Raw genomic sequence first — 20689 nt, 5'->3', positions numbered from 1 at the left:
GAGAGAGAGAGAGAGAGAGAGAGAGAGAGAGAGAGAGAGAGAGAGAGAGAGAGAGAGAGAGAGAGAGAGAAGTGGCACGGTGGCTAAAGCATCAGGCTTGGAGGTAGGAGGACCTGAGTTCAAATCTGGCTTCAGATGTTACTAATGTTTGATCCTGGGCAAGTCAATTAACCCTATTTGTAAAATAGGATTAATAGCAACTAATATCTAGGGTTGTTAGGAGGTTCAAATAAGATGATATTCATAAAGAACTTGGCATATAGTAAGTCCTTAATAAATGCGGCTACCCTTCTCTCTTCCCAATATAAAAATCAGCCAATGTGAAAAATGACATTTCTGAGAACAAAGATATTCACACTTAGGGAATGGAGGTGGCGGCTCATCCCGCTCTCATAGCTTCAGTCAATCATCTAGGACAGCCCCTTCTAGCTCCCTCCGTCTCTCTCCAGAATCTCAATCTACCTCCTTGGGTGCCTGGACACCTGGACGCCCCATCAAGTTACACTTTATAGCATAATTGCTGAACAGTGAAATCATTGCCTTCATCTTTTCTCTGCCAATGAGCCAAGAGCCTGGGGTGGGAGACTGGGGAAAGGAAAGGAATCCATGGTGATCTCTTGAATGTGCAATCTCCTGCCACTAGAGCAGTTCACCATCCACCTAACCATAAAGGGTTCTTTTATCCATGTCCTTCCATCGTCCACAGACACAGATCCCAGGAGACCTAATGAGCTGATTATCTGTTACCCTAACATCACAGATCTAAAGAAGGAAGGAAGGGAACTTAGAAAAGGTTTAAACCAATCCCTTTTCTTCCAGATGAGCATCAAAGAAGTGAAATGACCTACCCAGGGTCATTTCAGGAGTAGTAAGCATCCAAGATGGTTTTGAACCCAGGAACTCTGATTCCAGGACGATGCTCTTTCCAGGGAACCTCTCTCCCATTTTGCTCTTCCTCCCCCACCCTTTCTCCCCAGTCCAACACCTGGACTGAACATTGCTTAATATGAACTTTTCCTGTACTAATGTTCTTTGGAATGTAGATTTTAAAATTAATATCCAGTACTCCAAGTATTATATTTAATAAGATTTATTAAAATGAAACTTGAAGCAAAAAGGAAAGGGAGCTCACCCAAGCCCCTCTGGAAGAGAGAGCAACAGGGAGGAGACACAGAAACTATATACAAACAACATAAGGATGCACGTAGACAAAAGGGAAAAGGAATTTTGGGAGATGGAGTCCACGGGTTCAAGATTCTAATTAATACAGAAATCCAATCCCTTAAGACATTTTTCATAAAATGTGTATATCCTTCACCCATTCCATCTTCCTTCTAACATATATTTTTTTTTTAAACCCTTACTTTCCAACTTAGAATCAATGCCAAGTATTAGTTCCAAGGCAGAAGAGCAGAAAGGGTTGGGTAAATGGGATTAAGTAACTTGCCTAGGTAATTTAGCACAGCTAAGAAGTGTCTGAGGCTACATTTGAACTCAAGACCTTCCATCTCCAGGACTGGTGCTCTATCCACTGAACCACCCAGCTGTCCCCTAACACATATTTTTTTTTTATGTTTTTATAGACTTGTATGGTTTAGAGAACATTGTGGTTGGGATCCAGAAGAACTGGAGTGAGTCTTCTCTCAGATCCTTCCTAGTTCAATGACCCCCCTCTGCACTTCCATTTATTTTTTCTCATCAGAAAATGAATGAATTGAACTCAGTGGCCTCAAAGATCCCCTCTATCTCTAAATCCATGACCTGTGTGATCTTGGACAAGTTAGAAAATCTCTCTGGTCCTTGGGGCAGCTTTATAATAAAATCAGGAAGTTGTACCATAAAGTCCTTTCCAGCTCTAAATCTATGACCCTATAATCATTCTATATTCTGGACACTCCTGGCCCCTTCAGCCTCAGTTTCCTCATTTGTAAAGTGAGGAGGTTAGACTAGATGGTCTCTGAAATCCCTTTCTGCTTTAAACCTACAATTCCATGACTTATGACCCTAAATAGCCTTGAAATCTGGCCATACAAATCTGTTGATATAAAGCAAGTGGTAAAGAGTATGACTTCAACCATTCTATGCTTTGTGAGCTTAAGGGCAGGAGAAATAAAAATAGGGATGATCTCGGAGCATTAGGATATATGTTAAGATTAATAGGGGGCAGCTGGGTAGCTCGGTGGAGTGAGAGCCAGGCCTAGAGACGGGAGGTCCTAGGTTCAAATCCGGCCTCAGCCACTTCCCAGCTGTGTGACCCTGGGCAAGTCACTTGACCCCCATTGCCCACCCTTACCAATCTTCCACCTATGAGACAATACACCAAAGTACAAGGGTTTAAAAAAAAAAAAGATTAATATAAGAGGGGGCAGCTGGGTAGCTCAGTGGATTGAGAGTCAGGCCTAGAGACGGGAGGTCCTAGGTTCAAATCCGGTCTCAGACACCTCCCAGCTGTGTGACCCTGGGCAAGTCACTTGACCCCCATTGCCCACCCTTACCACTCTTCCACCTAGGAGTCAATGCACAGAAGTTAAGGGTTTTAAAAAAAAAAAGATTAATATAAGACAGTATGGAAAAAAAGACTATATAAGAAAAGTCAAACTGGCTGGGGGATGTGTTTCCAGGAGCCATTGGAGCAATGCATGGCTTTTCTAAAATGGCAGGGAATTGCTGACTGGCACTGCCAGTCTGGCTGGGGACCTGATGGCCAATCACCCATTAGAATCTTGAGCACTCTGGGCATCTCTGGACTTTTAAGAGAGTCCCACAGCTCAACTTTTTTTTTTTTCAGCTCTTGCCTATCCTCTTCATGGTGTCTCTTGCACCCTTTCTCATGAAAATCTCTGTGGATAATACAAGGCAGTTCACTGACACCCACCATTACCCTTTGAGTCACCTGCAATTTTGCTTCTTCTAAGATCACCAAGTTCCATGAATCACAGCAATTTTGCATCATCAAGAAAATGCAGGTCTTAAATAGGTAAGTTTCAGTGACATAGAATTGGCAGCGATCTTTCAAGAGCTGCCTGATTTCCAAAACAAACTTCATTCTATCCTCTTTCCCAGTCATTAAGAGGTCTGGTGTTTTGTCACACAATGGAATTCCCACTCAACTTCAGGTGCAAATCTTAGAACCCAAATTCTTTGTCTTTCTGGTTTTCCCCATGGGCAATGTTAGGCCCGTCTCTTTTGTGTCATCCCAGTTATCAAGAAGGTCCTGCCATATATTCCAGAATCCAACAGTTCCAGAGTGAGAAAACATCTCATTGATCTAGCTGAGCTTGTACCCTCGTCTAACACATCCAAGCAAGAGGTCATCAAGGTCTTGGCTTGAAGCCCTCCAATGAAGGGGAGACCCACCACCTCCCAAGACAGCTCATTCCACTTTGGGATGACTTGAATCGTTAGGAAGTATCCTCTGACATCATTCTAAATCTCTAGAATGTTACAAAATAAAATAAAATAAAACAACTTTACAAAAACATATCTCTTGAACTTCCACCCACTGTTCTTAAAGTCATTGCTTCTAGGGCTGATAAGAACAATTGGAAGTCCTCCTCCACAAGATTGTGCCCTTCCAAGGTTACTCAAAGAGAGTTAGCTCTGGAAACAGTCAACAGATCAAGGACATCACTCCTGGAGAGGTCAAGTCAACTGGCTGCCCTCCAACTCAAACCACAATTCCTTCTCCATTCTCCCTCCACCAAAGCGCTTTTCCCTGGCCACCCTATTAGTAGTACTGTCTTCCCTATCAGAATGTGTCTTTGCTATACCAAGATATAAGGTCAAAATGGGGATATGATTTAGACATAAACGTGGATATTGTGTAAGTAAATTAGGGAACATAGAATAGTTTACCTGACAGATTTATGGAGAAGGGAAGAATGTATGACCAAACAAAAGACAGAGAACATTACAAGATGTAAAATGAATAATTATGACTACATTAAAAAGTTTTGTACAAACAAAACCTTTGTAACCAAGACTAGAAGGGAAACAACAAAGGGGGAGGGGGTAGAATTTATAACAAATTTTCTCAAATTTATACAGAATAGAAGTCAAATTTATAAAAATAGAAGTCATTCCCCCAATTGACAAATGGTCAAAGGATACGAATAAACAGTTTTCAACTGAAGAAATCAAAACTATCAATAACCAAATGAAAAATGTCCTAAATCACTCTTGATTAGAGAAAAGCAAATTAAAACAACTTTTGAGGTACCACCTCATATCTATTAGATTGGCCAATATGAAATTGATAAATAAAGTAAAGTGATAAATGTTGGAGGCAGTGTGGCAAAATTGGGACACTAATCCATTGTTGGTGGAGCTGTAAACTGATCCAACCATTCTAAAGGACAATTTGGAACTATGGCCAAAGAGCTAGAAAACAATGCATACCCTTTGATCCAGTAATACCACTACTAAGTCTATATCCCAAAGCAATTTTTAAAAAAGTAGGGGAAAGACCTACTTATACAAAAATATTTCTAGCTGCTCTTTTTGTGGTGACAAAGAATTGGAAATTGAAGGGAATTCCATCAACTGGGGAATAGCTAAATAAATTGTGATAAATGTTGGTAGTGGAATGCTATTGTGCTATAAGAAATGATGACCAGGACAATTTCAGAAAGAGCTGGAAAGACCAACATGAACTGATGCAGAGCAAAATAAACAGAACCAGGAAAACATTGTACAAAGTAACAGCAATATTGTGGAATGATTGACCATGAAAAAACACTTAGCTACTCTCAGCAATACAATGATCCAGGACAATTCTGAAGGACTTATGACAAAGAATGCAATCCACCTCCAGAGAAATGGGGTCAGAATGCAAATCAAAACTTACAATTTTACACTTTATTTTATTTGGGTTTTTTGTATTATCATTCTCTTACAAAAATGCACAATATGAAAATACATTTTGCATGATAATATATGTATAACCCAGATCGAATTGATTGTCAGTTCCAAGAGTAGGGAGGGAGACAATTTGGATCATATAACTTCAGAAAACTTATGATGAAATTATTACAGGTAATTGGGAAAATAAAATGTTTTAATTTTTGTTTTAATGTATCTTTGCCCAAAAAAACCACAAGTGGCATCATGAAGAGTTGGAAATGATGGAACAATAACATCATTACTAGTGCAATTAGGTGGCACACCAGATAGAGTGCTAGGTCTGGAGTGTGGAAGACCTGAGTTCAAATCCAGCCACAGACACTTCCTAGTTGTGTGACCCAGGGCATGTCACTTAATCCCCATTAATTATCATTCTTTTGCCTTGGAACTGATACTTAGTACAAATACTAAGACAGAAGTAGAGGTTTAAAAAAAAAAAAAAAGAGCAACCAATAAAAAGAGTCCACAAGAACACAATAACAAGGTTAATCTAAATGTCCAAAAGGGAAATGGTAAAATAAATCATGGGACATTTATATAACAGAATACTTTTAAAAAATCATTAAGAATTTTTTAATGAAAAATAAAGATGTTTGGAGCTATCTTTCTGAAATAAGGCAAAGCAAAAATGATTGAACCATCTTTTTCATCCTGCTTTTAGGCTTGCAAAATATTTGACATCTCCTATCTCATTTGATCCTCCTGGGAAGTAGGTGCTCCATTTTATCTCCATTTTACAGAGAAGGATGCTGAAACAGACTGAGGTAGCTTGTCCAGTCAAGTCGATCCCCAAACATTTATTAAGCATTTGCTGTATTCTAGGCTCTATGCTAAGGACTAGAGACAAATACAAGTAGAAAAATATAGTGAGCCAAGCTGCTAAGGGTCTGAGACTTGTAAAAATTAAAATGAATAGACTGAATTAGAACTCAGATCCTACTGGCTCCTGGTCCAGTGCTCTCTCTCCACTATTTCACCAACAGCATAGGTATAGAGAACACATCTGAGGGTAAGAGAAATGAGAGTGAATGTCCAAACAAAGAATTCTGATGGAGAATGTGAAAAGTGTTGATGCTTTAATGAGATTAGATTGATTTCAATGCAAACAAGTTGAAGTTGGTAGTATTCACGATGAAGCTTTTAATTTTTTAAATTAATTTTAAAATACTTTTAAGGCAACTAAAATTTTTTTTTAAGTTTAAGCTTTTAATTTTTTTTTTTTAATTTTAGGGGGGGAAAAACCATGGTGCCCCCAGAGGCCACAGGTGGTGGTGAGGACCCAGGCAAACATGTGGGTCAGCTCATGGTTTTAAGGAAGGTTAAGTGAAGGAACCCACTGAGGGCAGAAAGATCCCAGCTGATATTTGTCACCTGCCCCTGACTAACCACATGGGGATTTAATCCTAAAAGACAAGACGATACCAAACCAAGACCAACCAAAAATAAATGTGATGGGGAGAAAAGTAGTTGTACTGAAAATGAAATCTGTATTCTTTCTCCATCCGGAGACTTCAATTTTCCATTTTTTACAAGGTCACAGAGTACTTGTCGGCAATAAGAGGTGGCATTTCTAGAGAGCTCTGAGGCTGTCAGAGGATCTGACAAATATTATCTCATCTCATCTTTACCGCACTCTTGGGAGGAAGATAATATGGAACTCTATTACCCTCATTTTTCACAGGAGGAAACCGAGGCTCAGTGACTTGGCCAGGGTCACAGAGCTAGAAACCATCAGGGTTGGGATTCGAACCCCATTCTTGCAGAATAGAACCCCATTCTATTTCCACAACATCGTGCACCCTGACATTTTTATAACTAGACCTGATTTACGCAGAAAAAGCAACAACAACTTCAGGAATCAACACATTCCCCACAAGCTGATCAATTCGTCCCTTTGGAAAGTTCAATTCCCTCCACCGAAATACAAGGAAATTTTGAGTACTTACTGTCTTCTCCTGGGCAGGGCATTCCTGGCTTCTCTGGGATGCTTGGAAAAACTGAAGAAAGACAAAGAGAAAGGAGTTAGTGGCGTCAAGAGATGAGCCCTCCCTCTGAATAATCTGCATGCAATTTGAATGCTCAAGGATTTCTAAAGAACGTTCTGATGAGAAACAAGTCAGTCTAGAAATGCTTTTAAAGTCAAATTCTTGATAACCTACGTACATCTTACACATGCACACACGTGTCCCAAAATCCGTGGATAAAGTTCTCAAAAACTGTGACTCAAGATTTGAAGGAGGGGAGAAGTAAGGCGCGATTGAATTATAAAAGGTCAAGTTACAATATTCTCAAATCTATCCAGAGATTCCAGAATCAATCCTGAAAACCATTTCTTTTTCTTTTCTAAATCCCTTACCTTCTGTTTTAGTATTGGTTCTAAGAATGGAATGGGCTAGGGCGGCAATCAGGGTCACTAGTTGCCCCCAAAAAATATTTCTTAAAAAAAAAAAAAACATTTAAAGGGGCAGTTAGATGGCTCAAAGAATCAAAAGCTAGGTCTAGAGATGGGAGGTCCAGAGTTCAAAACTGACCTCAGATACTTCCTAGCTGGGTGACCCTAAGCCAGTCACTTAATCTTTATTCTTTGCCTGGCCCTTACTGCTCTTCTACCTTGGAAACAATGAGCAATGTTGATTCTAAGATAAAAGGTAAGGGGGGCGGCTGGGTAGCTCAGTGGATTGAGAGCCAGGCTTAGAGAAGGGAGGTCCTAGGTTCAAATGTGGCCTCAGACACTTCCCAGCTGTGTGACCCTGGGCAAGTCACTTGACCCCCATTGCCTACCCTTACCACTCTTCTGCCTTGGAGCCAATACAAGTATTGACTCCAAGACCGAACATAAGGGTTTAAAAAAAAAAAAAAAAGATGAAAGGTAAGGATTTTTTTTAAGCATTTGGTAAAGTACTTTTTTCCAAATCATCTCAAACATCTGGAGTAAATTTACTTAAGTTATATCATTAAAATGGATGATACAAATGCCCTGAAAGGGATCAGTGATCTCCAACCCACCTATGCCTGTCCATCTCTAGGGCTTCTGGTATGTCTTCCTATATTTTTGTTTTGTTTTGTTTTGTTTTAATTTTAATTTTAAACCCTTAACTTCTGTGTATTGGCTCCTAGGCAGAAGAGTGGTAAGGGTGGGCAATGGGGGTCAAGTGACTTGCCCAGGGTCACACAGCAGGGAAGTGTCTGAGGTCAGATTTGAACCTAGGACCTCCCGTCTCTAGGCCTGACTCTCAATCCACTGAGCTACCCAGCTGCCCTATGTCTTCCTATATTAACTGGATGGATTATTCATTTATCAGAAAAAAGAAAAAAAGAAGATTTGGGACTTGAGATGCGAAGAACCTTTCTTGCCTTCTCTTTCCCACTTCTGAGTTGCGAAGGGTAATAGCAAGAGCAAGAAGCTATGAATAAAAACCATTTTGGTCATTCCTCCACTTTCCTAGAAAAAGGCCACAGAGATGGCTTGTGAGGCCCAGAAAATTTTGGAACTTGTACTTAGAACTAACAATAGAAAGAATAATTTGGAAGACAATGGTCCTTTGATTTGCATCCCCAGAATACACATTCCATCAATGATCTTGAAAAACTGAAAGGATGTATAGACTAAAGAACTCAAGGTATCTCTATATTCATTTAGTCAGTCATTTAAGTGCCTACTATGTGCCATCCACTGTTAGGTGCTGAGCAAACCACAAAAAAGCAAAAGACAACCTATACCCTTTTGAGGAGCTCACAATCTAATAGGAGGGATGGAATGGGACCACTTCCACTTGTGAAGGGAGAAGAATTAGCCTTGATAAAAAGCAGTTTGGGTTGGAGAACAAGGAAGAAACAATGGAAGATGGCCTATGAGTGATGAGGGGATAAGAGAGAACTCGTGGCAAACCATCTCAGGGCTGAAGGACTCCATTTTTTTTTCCCTTGGTAAAATATGAGACAAAATTTTCAGCTGAGATGGTTAGGGGAGAAGCAGTCTTGGGAGATGTGTTGTTATTCAATCATTTCAGACATGCCTGATTTTTGTGACTGTAATTAATTTCTTTACCCTAGAACTCCAATTCCCAGCACCCCATGTTCCTTCTTGCGTTGCGCCATGTTGATGTGGGGAGGATATAAATTTGGTTAGCCCCGCCTCTCACTCTCTTTTCCGGTGATAGCCCACTGTGGAGGTGAGGTGAGGGTGAGGCAGGAGAACTTGCTCATATAGTTTTAATTGTTAGGTAATTAGGGTTTTTTTCTATTTATTCTTTCTACTTCAAATGATTATTAATAAACCCTATAAAATATAATTCCTAGAGTGTTGGATATTCAGTTAAATCTTACAGTGACCCCACTTGGGGTTTTCTTAGCAAAGATACTGGAGTAATTTGCCATTTTTTTCTCCAGTTCATTTTGTAGATCAAGAAACTGAGGCCAACGGGGTGAAGTGAGAGATAACTGAGAGCAAGAGTGGTCATTAGTTTCTCCATCATGGGAGGCATAAATGGAAAAAAATAAATGGTGGGAGAAAATACATTGCCCAGAGTCACCCAGCTACTTAACCATCTGAAGTCAAATTTGAACTCAAGTCGTCCAGACTCTTAAGTCTGGCATTGTACACCTTAGCTGGGAGGTTTGAAAAGGGATACAAAGGGTTGGAATAACTGCCGTGGAGAGCAGGATGATGAGCTGTAAAGGGAGGTATAGTAGGATTGCCGAACAGCTGAGAGAGCCCAGTAGGGGCTATGTAACATTCTATCTATAATGGATACATGTAGAAGAGCTGCATGGTTTTTTCCATCTCTGTTGAGCAGAATTTGTGTAGGAAGGCAGGCGGTGGATGATTGAGAAATTACTCCAAGGCTGAGGCTTGGCAGGGCACACTGGACAATCTGATAAAGGGCTGGCCACTCGGAAGAGGATACTGTAGAGTTGAACTGGTTCACCAAGAGGTCAAGATGGGGGAAAGTAGCTAGTACGAAGGCAACGACCTGGGAGAAAAGTGAGGAACCAAGGAACTCCAGTTCCACCATGTGGACAAAAAATAGGGTTTGGTGAGGGGAGGCAAAGGGAGAAGTGGAGAGCCAACAGATTACAGAGAAGGGGATTTCAGAATTCATGACCATGGGGGTGGTAAATTCTAGGGTGGTGGTTAAAGTCAAGGGTAAGATCAACCATCTTTGTGTGAGGATCATAGAAAGTGAGTAAGCTGAGGCACTGAGAGGTTGGACTACCAATATGTATGGTGAAATGCCTCAGTACGAGAGCAGGATTTGGGGAGCAGAGAAAAACTGAGTCAACCAAACTCACTAAGGAAGGAAGGAGAGCATCCTGCAGGTTTGTAGACAACGACTTTTTAACTGAGTGGTAGAATGGATTGCATGAACCTCAAAGGAAAAGAGTACCACAAAGTAGGGTGGTAGAGGGAGAACCGGGATATGGTGATGGAGAACAAGGATATTTTTAATTCCCTGCCTGGACCACTGGAGTCCAATGGAATGAAAGTGCATCCAGTGCCAGAAAGGGTGGCCAAGTAGGCTGGGTCATCAGGAAGGAGTCAGGTCTCAGTGAAAGCCATAAAATGAAAACAAGTTTGGTGCCTACAGAACAGGCATTCCAGAGGGAGCTCTAGAGGGGTGGGGAGCATTTCCCTAGGACTCAAGAGGGTGGGGTAGATGGAGGAGATTGGGAATAAGGAATGAGATAACAGGAGATAGAGAATGGGCTAGAATGATGACCTCCAAGGGTTCACAATCACTGGGATGTGAAGAGCACATTAAGTGGAAAACTTAGGAAGGTTTTCAAAGTTAAAGGACAGAAACGAGAACAATGAAATTAAGGGGAAAAATTAACTTTCCCCAACGAGGAAGTATTTTTCACCTAAATGCCTCTAAGAGTTAATAATGAAGTTAATAGCAGTACAGAGTTTTAAATCTAAACACTGGGAACTGTAAGCTCCTTGAGGCCTGGCTCTGTCTTCTCCTTTCTCAATCCCCTTGCACCTCCCACACTACTTGGAATACAATTCAATTGGACTGGATTTAGAATCCTGGGTTTTGAGAAGAGGTAAGACAACAATGAGGCTAAGCCAAGTATCCATAGATATTCATAGATAGTTGTGAAAAGAGATAACTGAGGGCAAGAGGGATCATTGGTTTCTCCATGCCAGGAGGTGTAACCAGAAAGAGTAAATGATGGGAGAATATGCCTCAACTCTTAGCTTGTCTCAATAATCCAAAGATCCAAGAGAATTCCAGAGGACCCAGGATGAAAAATACTATTTATTCACCTCCAGAGAAAGAACTAAAGAAGCTCAACGCAGATCAAAGCATACTATTTTTCACTTTATTTTCTTCATTGTATTGTACATTCATTTCTTCATTCATTCATATTTCATTCATGTGACTATATCTATGTATATAGATACGTATATATTTGAAAACAACCAAGAAAATAAAATGAACTATATATATATATATATATATATATACATATATATGCCCAGACAGACACACATACATACGTGCATATGTGTATATTTTTCCACAACACAACCAATGTGAAAATGTTTTGCATGATCACACTAGAATATAACCTAGATCAAATTACTTGTCCAATTAGGGAAGGAAGAAGAGAGGGAGGGAAGGGGAGATTTGTAAAAAAGTGTGTGTGTGTGTGCAAATTGAAGGACAAACACCACCTTCACTAGCATTTAGGACCTACAGCAGTGGTTCCCAAACTTTTTTGGCCTGCCGCCCCCTTTCCAGAAAAAATATTACTTAGCCTCCTGGAAATCAATTTTTTTTAAATTTTAATAGCAATTAATAGGAAAGATAAATGCACCTGTGGCCATCACCACTTCCGTGGATCACTGCAGCACCCACCAGGGGGCGGTGGTGACCACTTTGGGAATCACCGACCTACAAAATTATTTCCAGTGGCCAAAGGTTGGCCTGAGCCAAGGAGATGCACCCTAGATAAACCATTCTCCAAAGAGCTCCCGGCACTTAATTCCCAGCTACTTGCCATGAATGATGAGTCCTTCATCTCTGTGTTGACAGTACAGTCGAAAAGCTTCTTCCAGTTCCATCTGAGAGGATATGGTGCACGGGTCGCCTAATGAAATGGAAAAACAAGGTAAGAGAAACCGTGTAAACTCGACGAAGTATTTGATTGGTCTCTTTAGCACTGTTCACCAAGGCCACCATTTTGTTTAATGGTTTAATATGGGAATCTCAGAGGTGGAAGGATTTTGGAAGCGACCTAGTCCTAGCCCTACATGAGCAAGAACCTGGAAGAGTATACCTGATAGGCTCGGCTTAAAGATTGGGGGGGAGGGAGGAGTCCACTCTAGGAGCAGGGAGAAAAGAGGGGAGGGGAAATTTTTTTGATTACATTAAATTAAAAAATAAAAGTAAAGATCAGGACTCTAAAGATTTAAATTATTTGTCCATTTTCCAACAGCCAGATCTCAGAGTGAGATCTCAAGACCAAGTCTTCTTGACTCCAACACCAGCGTTCTACCCACTAAGCCACACTATCTCTAGGGGTAAAAATGCCAAATCACTCAATCCCATGAAAACCAACATCAGAGCCAACAAATGTGGGGGTCTGTTGTTTACAGATCTATCTAACATCCTTTACTTTCTGTGTGTAACTGTGACAAGAACCCAGGCAAGAGGAACCAAAAGGGTTTCTTCTCTCTCCTGGGATTACTTGAGGAAGGGAAGGGAGAGATTAACCTGGAAATGAGGGAATGTTCAAGTCTTCACTCTGGCGAGGCTCTGCCTGGGCTAAGGCCAGCAGAGGGAGCCAAGAGGGCTCCTCCTCCGTGCTAAAGAGCACATCTAGCCTCAAAGGAATGGACAGAGCAAAAGATCCATCATGAGGATGCTTAAGAATGTGAATACAGATAAGCAGAAGAAACACCAAATATTGACAAACCAGAGGCAGGGGAAAGAACTGTTTACAAGCCCCATGACTGTGACAGAGATCTAGGAGAGGGGGAGAGAGGGCAGCTAGGAGGCCATGTGGATTAAGAGCCAAGCCTAGAGGCCAGAAGTCCTGGGTTCAAATCTGGCTTCATAGTTGTGTGACCCTGGGCAAGTCACTTAACCCCAACTGGCTAACCCTTACCACTCTTCTGCCTTGCAGCCAATATACAGCATTGATTTTAAGACAGAAGGTAAGAGTTTTAAATAATTAAGTAAATAAATTTTAATTGCTAGCTTTACAAGTAGAGAATGGTGGGGGAGATTTTCCAGGATACTGAAAAGTAGGAAGATTTGGGTTCAGATTCCATCTCAGAAAGTTACTACTTGGATGACATTAAGCAAGTTTCTTTGCTTTTTTAAACCCTTACCTTTTGACTTAGAATCAATACTAAGTATTAGTTCCAAGGCATGACACTGGTATGGGCTGAGCAATTAAGGCTAAGTGACTTTCACACAGCTGGTAAGGGTCTAAGAAACCTGCCTAGCTGCCCCCTGACAGGAAAGTTTCTTAAAACTCTTGAGGAACAGCTGGGTGGCTCAGTGGATTGAGAGTCAGGCCAAGAGACAGGAGGTCCTGGGTTCAAATCCGGCCTCAGACACTTCCCATCTGTGTGACCCTGGGCAAGTCACTTGACCCCCATTGCCCACCCTTACCACTCTTCCACCTAGGAGCCAATACACAGAAGTTAAGGGTTAAAAAAAAAAACAACAAAACTCTCTTGATCCCAATTTTTTCCTTTATAAAATGAGTTGGACTCAGTGACATCTAAGGTCTTCTCCATTGCTAAATTGATGATCTCATCAGCTCCGCCATTAAATTACCTTCATCTTCAAATATATCCCTCTCCCTTATCTCAGTTATAGGACAATCTTTGATAACAAATCATTTTTTAATTAAGAAAAAAATGGCAGCTGAGTAAAACAAACCCAATCATCAGTGGAAGAGTTAAAATATTTTCTCTCTTCCTTTCTTTGTAGAGGTGGGGGAGTATGGGGACGGAAGAGGGTACACACTGTCAAATACAGATAATGAACTGAAAGCAATAGCAATGGGCAAGTGACAAAGGTAATGTGGTATATTCTATTAGAAAGAACATTAGCTTCTGGGCCAAAAGAGACCTGGGTTCAGATTCCAGCTTGGTCAGCAGACAAGTCATTTAACTTCCTAATTTGCAAAAGGAAAAAGTGAACTCCTTGACCCCTTAGGATCAAAGAGCTACAAGGGGCCTCAGAAGCTGATTAATCCAGTCCTCTTGGGAAATAGAGCCCCTGAGTAGAAAAATAACTTAGATAAGAAGTATCAGAGCCTGGGGGCTCATTTAGGGCTAACTCTCTGAGATTCAGCTTCTTCAGTCTCAAAAACAGGCATAATAGTATCTGTAATCCCTATCTGAGGCCAGGGAGGAAAAGCACTTGGGTCCAATTAATCAAAAGGAGCCAGGTAGCCCAGTGGATAGAGCCAAGCCTGGATACAAGAAGAACTGAGTTCAAATGTGGCCTCAAAAACTAACTGGCTGTGTGATCTTGAGCAAGTCACTTCACCCTATTTTCCTCAGTTTCTTCATCTGTAAAATGAGTTGGAAAAGGAAATGGCAAACCACTCTAATATCTTTGCCAAGAAAACCCCAAATGGGTTCATGGAGTCAGAAACAACTGATTTGCCTCAGTTTCCTCCTTTTTAAAATTAGCTAGAGAAGGAAATGGCAAACCACTCCAGGATCTTTCCAAGAAAACTCCAAATGGGTTCATGGAGAGTCAGAAACTGGTTTGCCTCAGTTTCCTCATCTATAAAAATGAGCTGGAGAAGGAAAGAGCAAACCCCTCCAATATCTCTGCCAAGAAAACCCCAAATGGAGCCATGAAGAGTCAGACACAACTGGTTTGCCTCAGTTTCTTTTAAAATTAGCTAGAGAAGGAAATGGCAAACTGCTCCAGGATCTTTGCCAAGAAAACTCCAAATGGGTTCATGGAAAGTCAGAAACAACTGGTTTGCCTCAGTTTCCTCATTTGTAAAAATAAGCTAGAGAAGGAAATATCAAACCTTTCCAGTGTCTCTGCCAAGAAAACCCCAAATAGAGGGGCAGCTGGGTAGCTCAGTATATTAAGAGCCAGGCCTAGAGATGGGAGGTCCTGGGTTCAAATCTAGCCTCAGACACTTCCCAGCTGTGTGACCCTGAGCAAGTCACTTGACCCCCATTGCCTACCCTTACCACTCTTCTGCCTTGGACCCAATACATAGTATTGACTCCAAGATGGAAGGTAAGGGTTTAAAAAAAAAAACCCAAATAAAGTCATGAAGAATCTTGCATTCTTGCAAATCAATGACCAATGAATATAAACTTATCCTGGAGGGCAGAAAAAGGGTTCTCTAGAAATCCTTAAGCCTATGGAGCTCACCCCCTCATAGAGGCAGATGCTGGCACAATGGAGAGAAGGCTGGGCTTAGAGTCAGAAAGACTCCTTGTGGGGCTGAAATCTGGCCTCAGATACTTACTGGTTGTCAGAATCTGGGTGAGAAACACAACTTTTCTGCCTCAGTTTCCTCAATTATAAAATGGGGATGCTTCAGAGGGTTGTTGTGAGAAGCAAGTGAGACAATAATCATTAAGTGCTTAGCATAGGACCTGGCACATAGTAGGTGCTATGAAAATATGTATTCTTTTCCCCTTTCCCCCATCATCTTGGGCACCTGTCTCAGTTGTCTGTGTCAACACCAACATCCAGAAACTCAAGAAAAGTGAAATGAGTTGCCCAGGGCCTCTTGGTCAGCATCAGAGGGAGGAGGACCTGTACCTGGGGCCACACTGCTTCTCCGGTTGGCATCCTCGTTAATCCCTCTTTGCTCTGGGCGCCTGATGTATGGCAACCATGGGGCCTCGAAACAAGGTCAGAAAACTTCCCTGATGTCATTTTAAAAATCAATACAAAATGAATGGCCGTGCACAGGTAGGCAGCCCAGGAGACCAGCAGATGCGCTGATGAGGTCTTTTCTTTAGCCATCAGTCTGCCCTCAGCCCTCAGGGACATGCCATGTTAAAGAATGAGTGAAGTAAGACCACGGAAATGTTTTGTGGTGAGCCAGCACGTCGTCTGGATGCCTGAAAGAATTTAAAGGGCTTTCGGCTAGCTCGGTGGCAGAGATGACAGAATGCCAGGGCCTGGGGTCAAGAAGACCCAAGGGGGCAGCTAGTTGGCTCAGGGAATGAAGCACCAAGCCTAGAGATGGGAGGATCTGGGTTCAGCTGTGTGGCACAGAATTAATGTTAGGGTTTTTGTTTTTTTTAATTAAAAAAAATTTAAAGACCCCAAGGTAAAATTAAGACAAAGACACTAGCTGTGTGACCCTGAGCAAGTCACTTAACCACTCTGCCTTAGTTTCCTCATTTGTCAAATGGGAAAATCACACCTACCTCTCAGATCAAATATTAAGTGTAAAGAGCATTGTAAGCCTTGAAACATGACATAAATGCCAATGAACATCAATCATCCCATGGGGTGGAAGGGGACCTAGCTTTTTCTGCCTGACCTCAGAGGGCAGAACAGGAGCAAAAAAGAAAAGCTGCAAAGAGCCAGACTGAGGATCCTTGGGAGAAAGCTGCCTCTGCGTGGAATCGCCTGCTTTGGGAGGTGATGGGTTCTCTCTCCCTGGAGGACACCCGGAGGGGATCAGATGACTACAGGTAAACTGATTCTTGGCATAAATGGATTCTAAAGTCCCTTCCCACTCAGAGACTTGGAAATCTGTCCAGTCTGATCCAACTGGTAGTGAGCTCTCCATCACCCAAAGGAGGATGCTAAAGAAGACAATTGATCTTCAGCAATGAGATGATCTCTAATGCCCCAACCAACTCTGGGATGTCACTGATAGACCAGTCAATGGAGTGTGGGCAAGGGGTCACTGGAGAATGGTGGCGGTCCACACAGACTTGAAGAAAAGGGCCAGCCAGTAAGGACTTGGTGGTGTCTCCAGAGGCGCCTGGAGGAAGCGGAATCCTGGCCAGCCAATGGGAATCCCCCTGGCACTTCTCTGAATGGTGCCACCCACTAGAGAGGCCTGACGACAAGTTCCCTTCCAGTCTGCCCCTTTATGGATGTCACGGATCCGAGTTACCAGGCAACCTTCTATTATTAATTTGTTGTTTTTTTTTTTTTCCAAGAAGACTCTGGTGGGAAAGAAACTGTGCTGAAGAGCCTACGCACCTCTGCGACCTACTCAGTGCCTGGATTTCTACTTAGAGATTAAACAAATCCACACTGCAGTGGAAGCATCATTACAATTGGAAGGGGCCCCGGGGGCCGTGGATTCCAGCCCCCCCTCAGAAAAAATGACCAGCGAATGGCCAATTAGCATCAACTTGAAGACACCCATCGAGGGAGACCCTACGTCCCCCTCAAGCAATCCATGCAGCATGTCCAGCCCTATTGTGATGACCAACGGTAGCTGGTGTTTACAGAGAGCCTAAAGATTGGAAAAGCACTTCACCCATACCATCTCCTACGATCCACCTGGAAAGGGAGGTGCTATTATTATCCCTGTTTTACAGATGAGGAAACTGAGGCAAACAGAGGTCAAGCAGATTGCCTGGTTTGGCGGTATGAGGCTGATCCAGAATTGAGACCCTCCTGACTCGAGCTCCAGTGGAGCCCAGAAAGAAACCAGTCTGGGTGGTCTCTTATGGCCCTGAAATAAAAAAGGTTAAGAAGCCCTTCCCTTGCTCCCAGCTCCTTCACCATTAAGGAGAGCCTCCTGGTGACACTCTTCAGATAGTTGGTGTCCTTATTGCAAAGCAGGACTAAACCCAACCTTCTAGCCTAGTGGTTGCCAAACTTTTTTGGCCTGCCGCCCCCTTTCCAGAAAAATATGACTTAGCCTCCTGGAAATTAATTTTTTTTACTTTAACAGCAATTAATAGGAAAGATAAATGCACCTGTGGCCATCGCTGCCTCCCTGGCTCGCTGCAGCACCCACCAGGGGGCGGTGGCGTCCACTTGGGGAATCACTATTCTAGAGGATGCTCAACCAGGGTGGCAACAAGCAGCACCAACACTTCATTCATCCTGGATGTTATCCAAGACTCTTGCGTGCACTTCTCTAGAGGTAGCTTAAAATTACCTGGCAAATGACTTGCCCAGGGTCATGCAGCTAGTGAGGGAGACAGGATATGGATTCAGGTCTGGTGCTCTAGACTTTCTTATTTTTTAACCCCTTAAACCCTGACCTTCTGTCTTAGAATCAATACTAGGTGTCAGTTTTAAGGCAGAAGAGCAGTAAGGGCTGGGCAATGGAGACTAAGTGACTTTACCCAGGGTCACACAGCTAGGATGTGTCTGGGAGAAGATTTGAACTCAGGACCTCCTGTCTCCAGGTTTGGCTCTCAATCCACTGAGCCACCCAGCTGCCCCTAACACTGGACTTTCAATCATGAAAACTTTGAATTCAAATCCCACCTCAAGACACGTACTAGTTGTAAGAAGGAATGAAACATTTACTAATCACTTATTAGGTTCAAAGCACTGTGATAAGTGCTGTGGATACAAAGAATAAAACAGTCTCTGCCCTCAAGAAGCTCATTTTCCAATGAAAGACAACACCAATAAAATAATAACAAATATTTGTTTGTAAATATATATTTGTTGATAGTATTATATCATATATAAATATAAAAAATTTAAAAACACACATAAATATCTGTATATATAAACACAACATAAATGAATAAATGGAATATAAACATGAATGTAAAATGTGTGTTTATTTATATATGTTTATGGGTGTATTTATTTATAATGAATATAAATAACAATAAAAAGAGGGTTTCAGCTATAAGTCAGATGGAAAGATCTCATGAAAAAAAGGGAAAGGGGGGCAATTAGGTGGTACAGCGGATAGAGCACAGACCTAGAGTCAAGAGGTCCTGGGTTTAAATCTGGCCTGAGAAACCTTCTAGCTGTGTGACCCTGAGCAAGTCACTTAACCCCATTTACCTTGCCCCTTGCCCTTCTGTCTTAAGAGTTGTCACTAAGACAGAAAGTAAAGATTTAAAAAAAAAAAAAAAGAAAGAAAAAGAAAGAAAGACCCCATAGTCATTGAAGTGCAGGAACAAAGCCGATATTGATTCTGCTAAGAAAATCACATCAGGTTCTAGAGTCAGATAACTTCCTAACTGTGTGACCTTGTTAACCTCCATCGCCTAGCTCTTACAGCTCTTCTCTGTCCTGAAAGCAATACACAATAGTGATTCTAAAACAGAAGAGAAGGGTTTTGAAAAAGAAAAGGAAAAAGAAAAAGGAAAAGAAAAAGAAAAGGAAAAGGAAAAGGAAAAGAAAAAGAAAAAGAAAAAAGAAAAAAGAAAAAAGAAAAAAGAAAAAAGAAAAAAAACCAGAAGCCCTAAAAACAGTGTCTTGGAGCAGTTATTGAGAACAAAGCACAAACCTTCATCATCAATCCATTTGAGGGTGATTGGCTGCTGCTGCTGTAAACTACACATTTCTCTCACTTCGTCACAAAGTTCGTCATAGGTAGTCGATGCATCCAGGTTGGTTATTAGCATGTCCCTGGCGGGGAGAGAGAGAGAAAGGGGAGATTTTAAATATAAGAACATTCATCCATTGAGTCAGAGCCTTTTCCTGCAAGGGAGCATCGTGGGCACCTTCCAGTCATGCCACCTCCAGGACAGGAGGGAAGTGTAAACCCCCAACACAAGTATTTATTATAATAACAGTTATTCAGACAACTCCCCTTTATGGAGATTTGATATTTCATGCAGATGTTACCAGAAGGAGCCCGGTGCTTTCCCAATTTAGGAGAACCCGTCCCAGGGGCAGCGAGGGGGCTCAGCTAGTTTCCTCAGTGGGCAAAAAGAGTTTTCTTTTTTGGTTTTGTTTTGCTTTTGTAACTGGGGGAGAAAAAAAAGCTAATCTTAAATTTTTTTCATTTCAATTTTAAATCTAAAAAAATTTTTGAACATATTTTAAAACTTTTCCATTTTTTAAATTTAAATTTTTAATTTTTAAATAGAGTGCCGGTTCTGGAGTCTGGATTCAAATCTGGCCTCAAATACTTCCTAGCTATGTGACCCAGAGCAAGTCACTTAACCCCAATGACCTAGCTCTCGTCATTCTTCTTAGAAATGACACTAAAAAGATACGGGTTTAAAAAAAAAAAAAAAGGAAAGACGAGTTCATTATAATTGACCCTGGCAAGAGAGAAGACAATGAACATGGATGAGCTGGAAGGAATCTCATTTTGCAGAGGCCAGGACTATGGAATGTCGCATCGGACAGATCAGAGCCATCAAACAGAAGAGGGAGCTCCCCTGGAAGGGCAGGGAAGAGGGGAGATCGGAAAATGAAGGGGACAGAAAAACAGAAAATAGCAAAACAAATGAATCATTGCCACCCATAGGGGCAGACCTGTGGAATGCCAGGAAAGAAAAAGAGCCACCTGGCAAAGAACTAGAAACTCAAGTGAGCCCCATCACTTGGGGGAATAGTTGAACAAAGTATGCTTATACACATCTGATGGAATGCTATTGGGAAGTAAGAAATGGCATGGGGAGGTCCTGGGTTCAAATTTGACCTCAGATACTTTCTAGCTATGTGATCCTGGGCAAGTCACTTAAAAGCCTAGTGCTTTACCAATACTTAGTATGGATTCTAAGACATAGGGTAAGGGTTAAAAAAGAAACAAAAGAAAAGAAAGGATGGCATGGGGAGGTGCAGAGAAACCAGGGAGGGCATATAAATGAACTGATGGAGAGTCAGGGAAGCAGAGCTCATCATCATCATCATCATCATCATCATCATCATCA

The 20689-nt window shown here is 41.7% G+C and overlaps 1 protein-coding gene across 2 annotated transcripts in view; it reads right to left on the bottom strand.

The window, feature by feature from the left end:
• PRKCZ (protein kinase C zeta) overlaps nucleotides 1-19363 on the bottom strand; it is a 213576-nt gene extending 194213 nt beyond the window's left edge. For both annotated transcript variants that reach the window (XM_044667579.1, XM_044667580.1), the window contains exons 1-3: nucleotides 19312-19363; nucleotides 11911-12000; nucleotides 6849-6899 (exon numbers count right to left, since the gene is read on the bottom strand). In XM_044667579.1, coding sequence (XP_044523514.1) covers nucleotides 6849-6899; nucleotides 11911-12000; nucleotides 19312-19320 — 150 coding nt within the window. In that variant the 5' untranslated portion in view covers nucleotides 19321-19363. The remainder of the gene's footprint in view (nucleotides 1-6848; nucleotides 6900-11910; nucleotides 12001-19311) is intronic.
• Between the last annotated feature and the right edge of the window lie 1326 nt (nucleotides 19364-20689).

The sequence above is a fragment of the Gracilinanus agilis genome, chromosome 3 (assembly GCF_016433145.1).
Source record: "Gracilinanus agilis isolate LMUSP501 chromosome 3, AgileGrace, whole genome shotgun sequence".
In the NCBI taxonomy this organism is placed as follows: Eukaryota; Metazoa; Chordata; class Mammalia; order Didelphimorphia; family Didelphidae; genus Gracilinanus; species Gracilinanus agilis.
The sequence above is the reverse complement of the archived record's forward strand: the minus strand, read 5'-3'. Positions and strand labels throughout refer to the sequence as shown.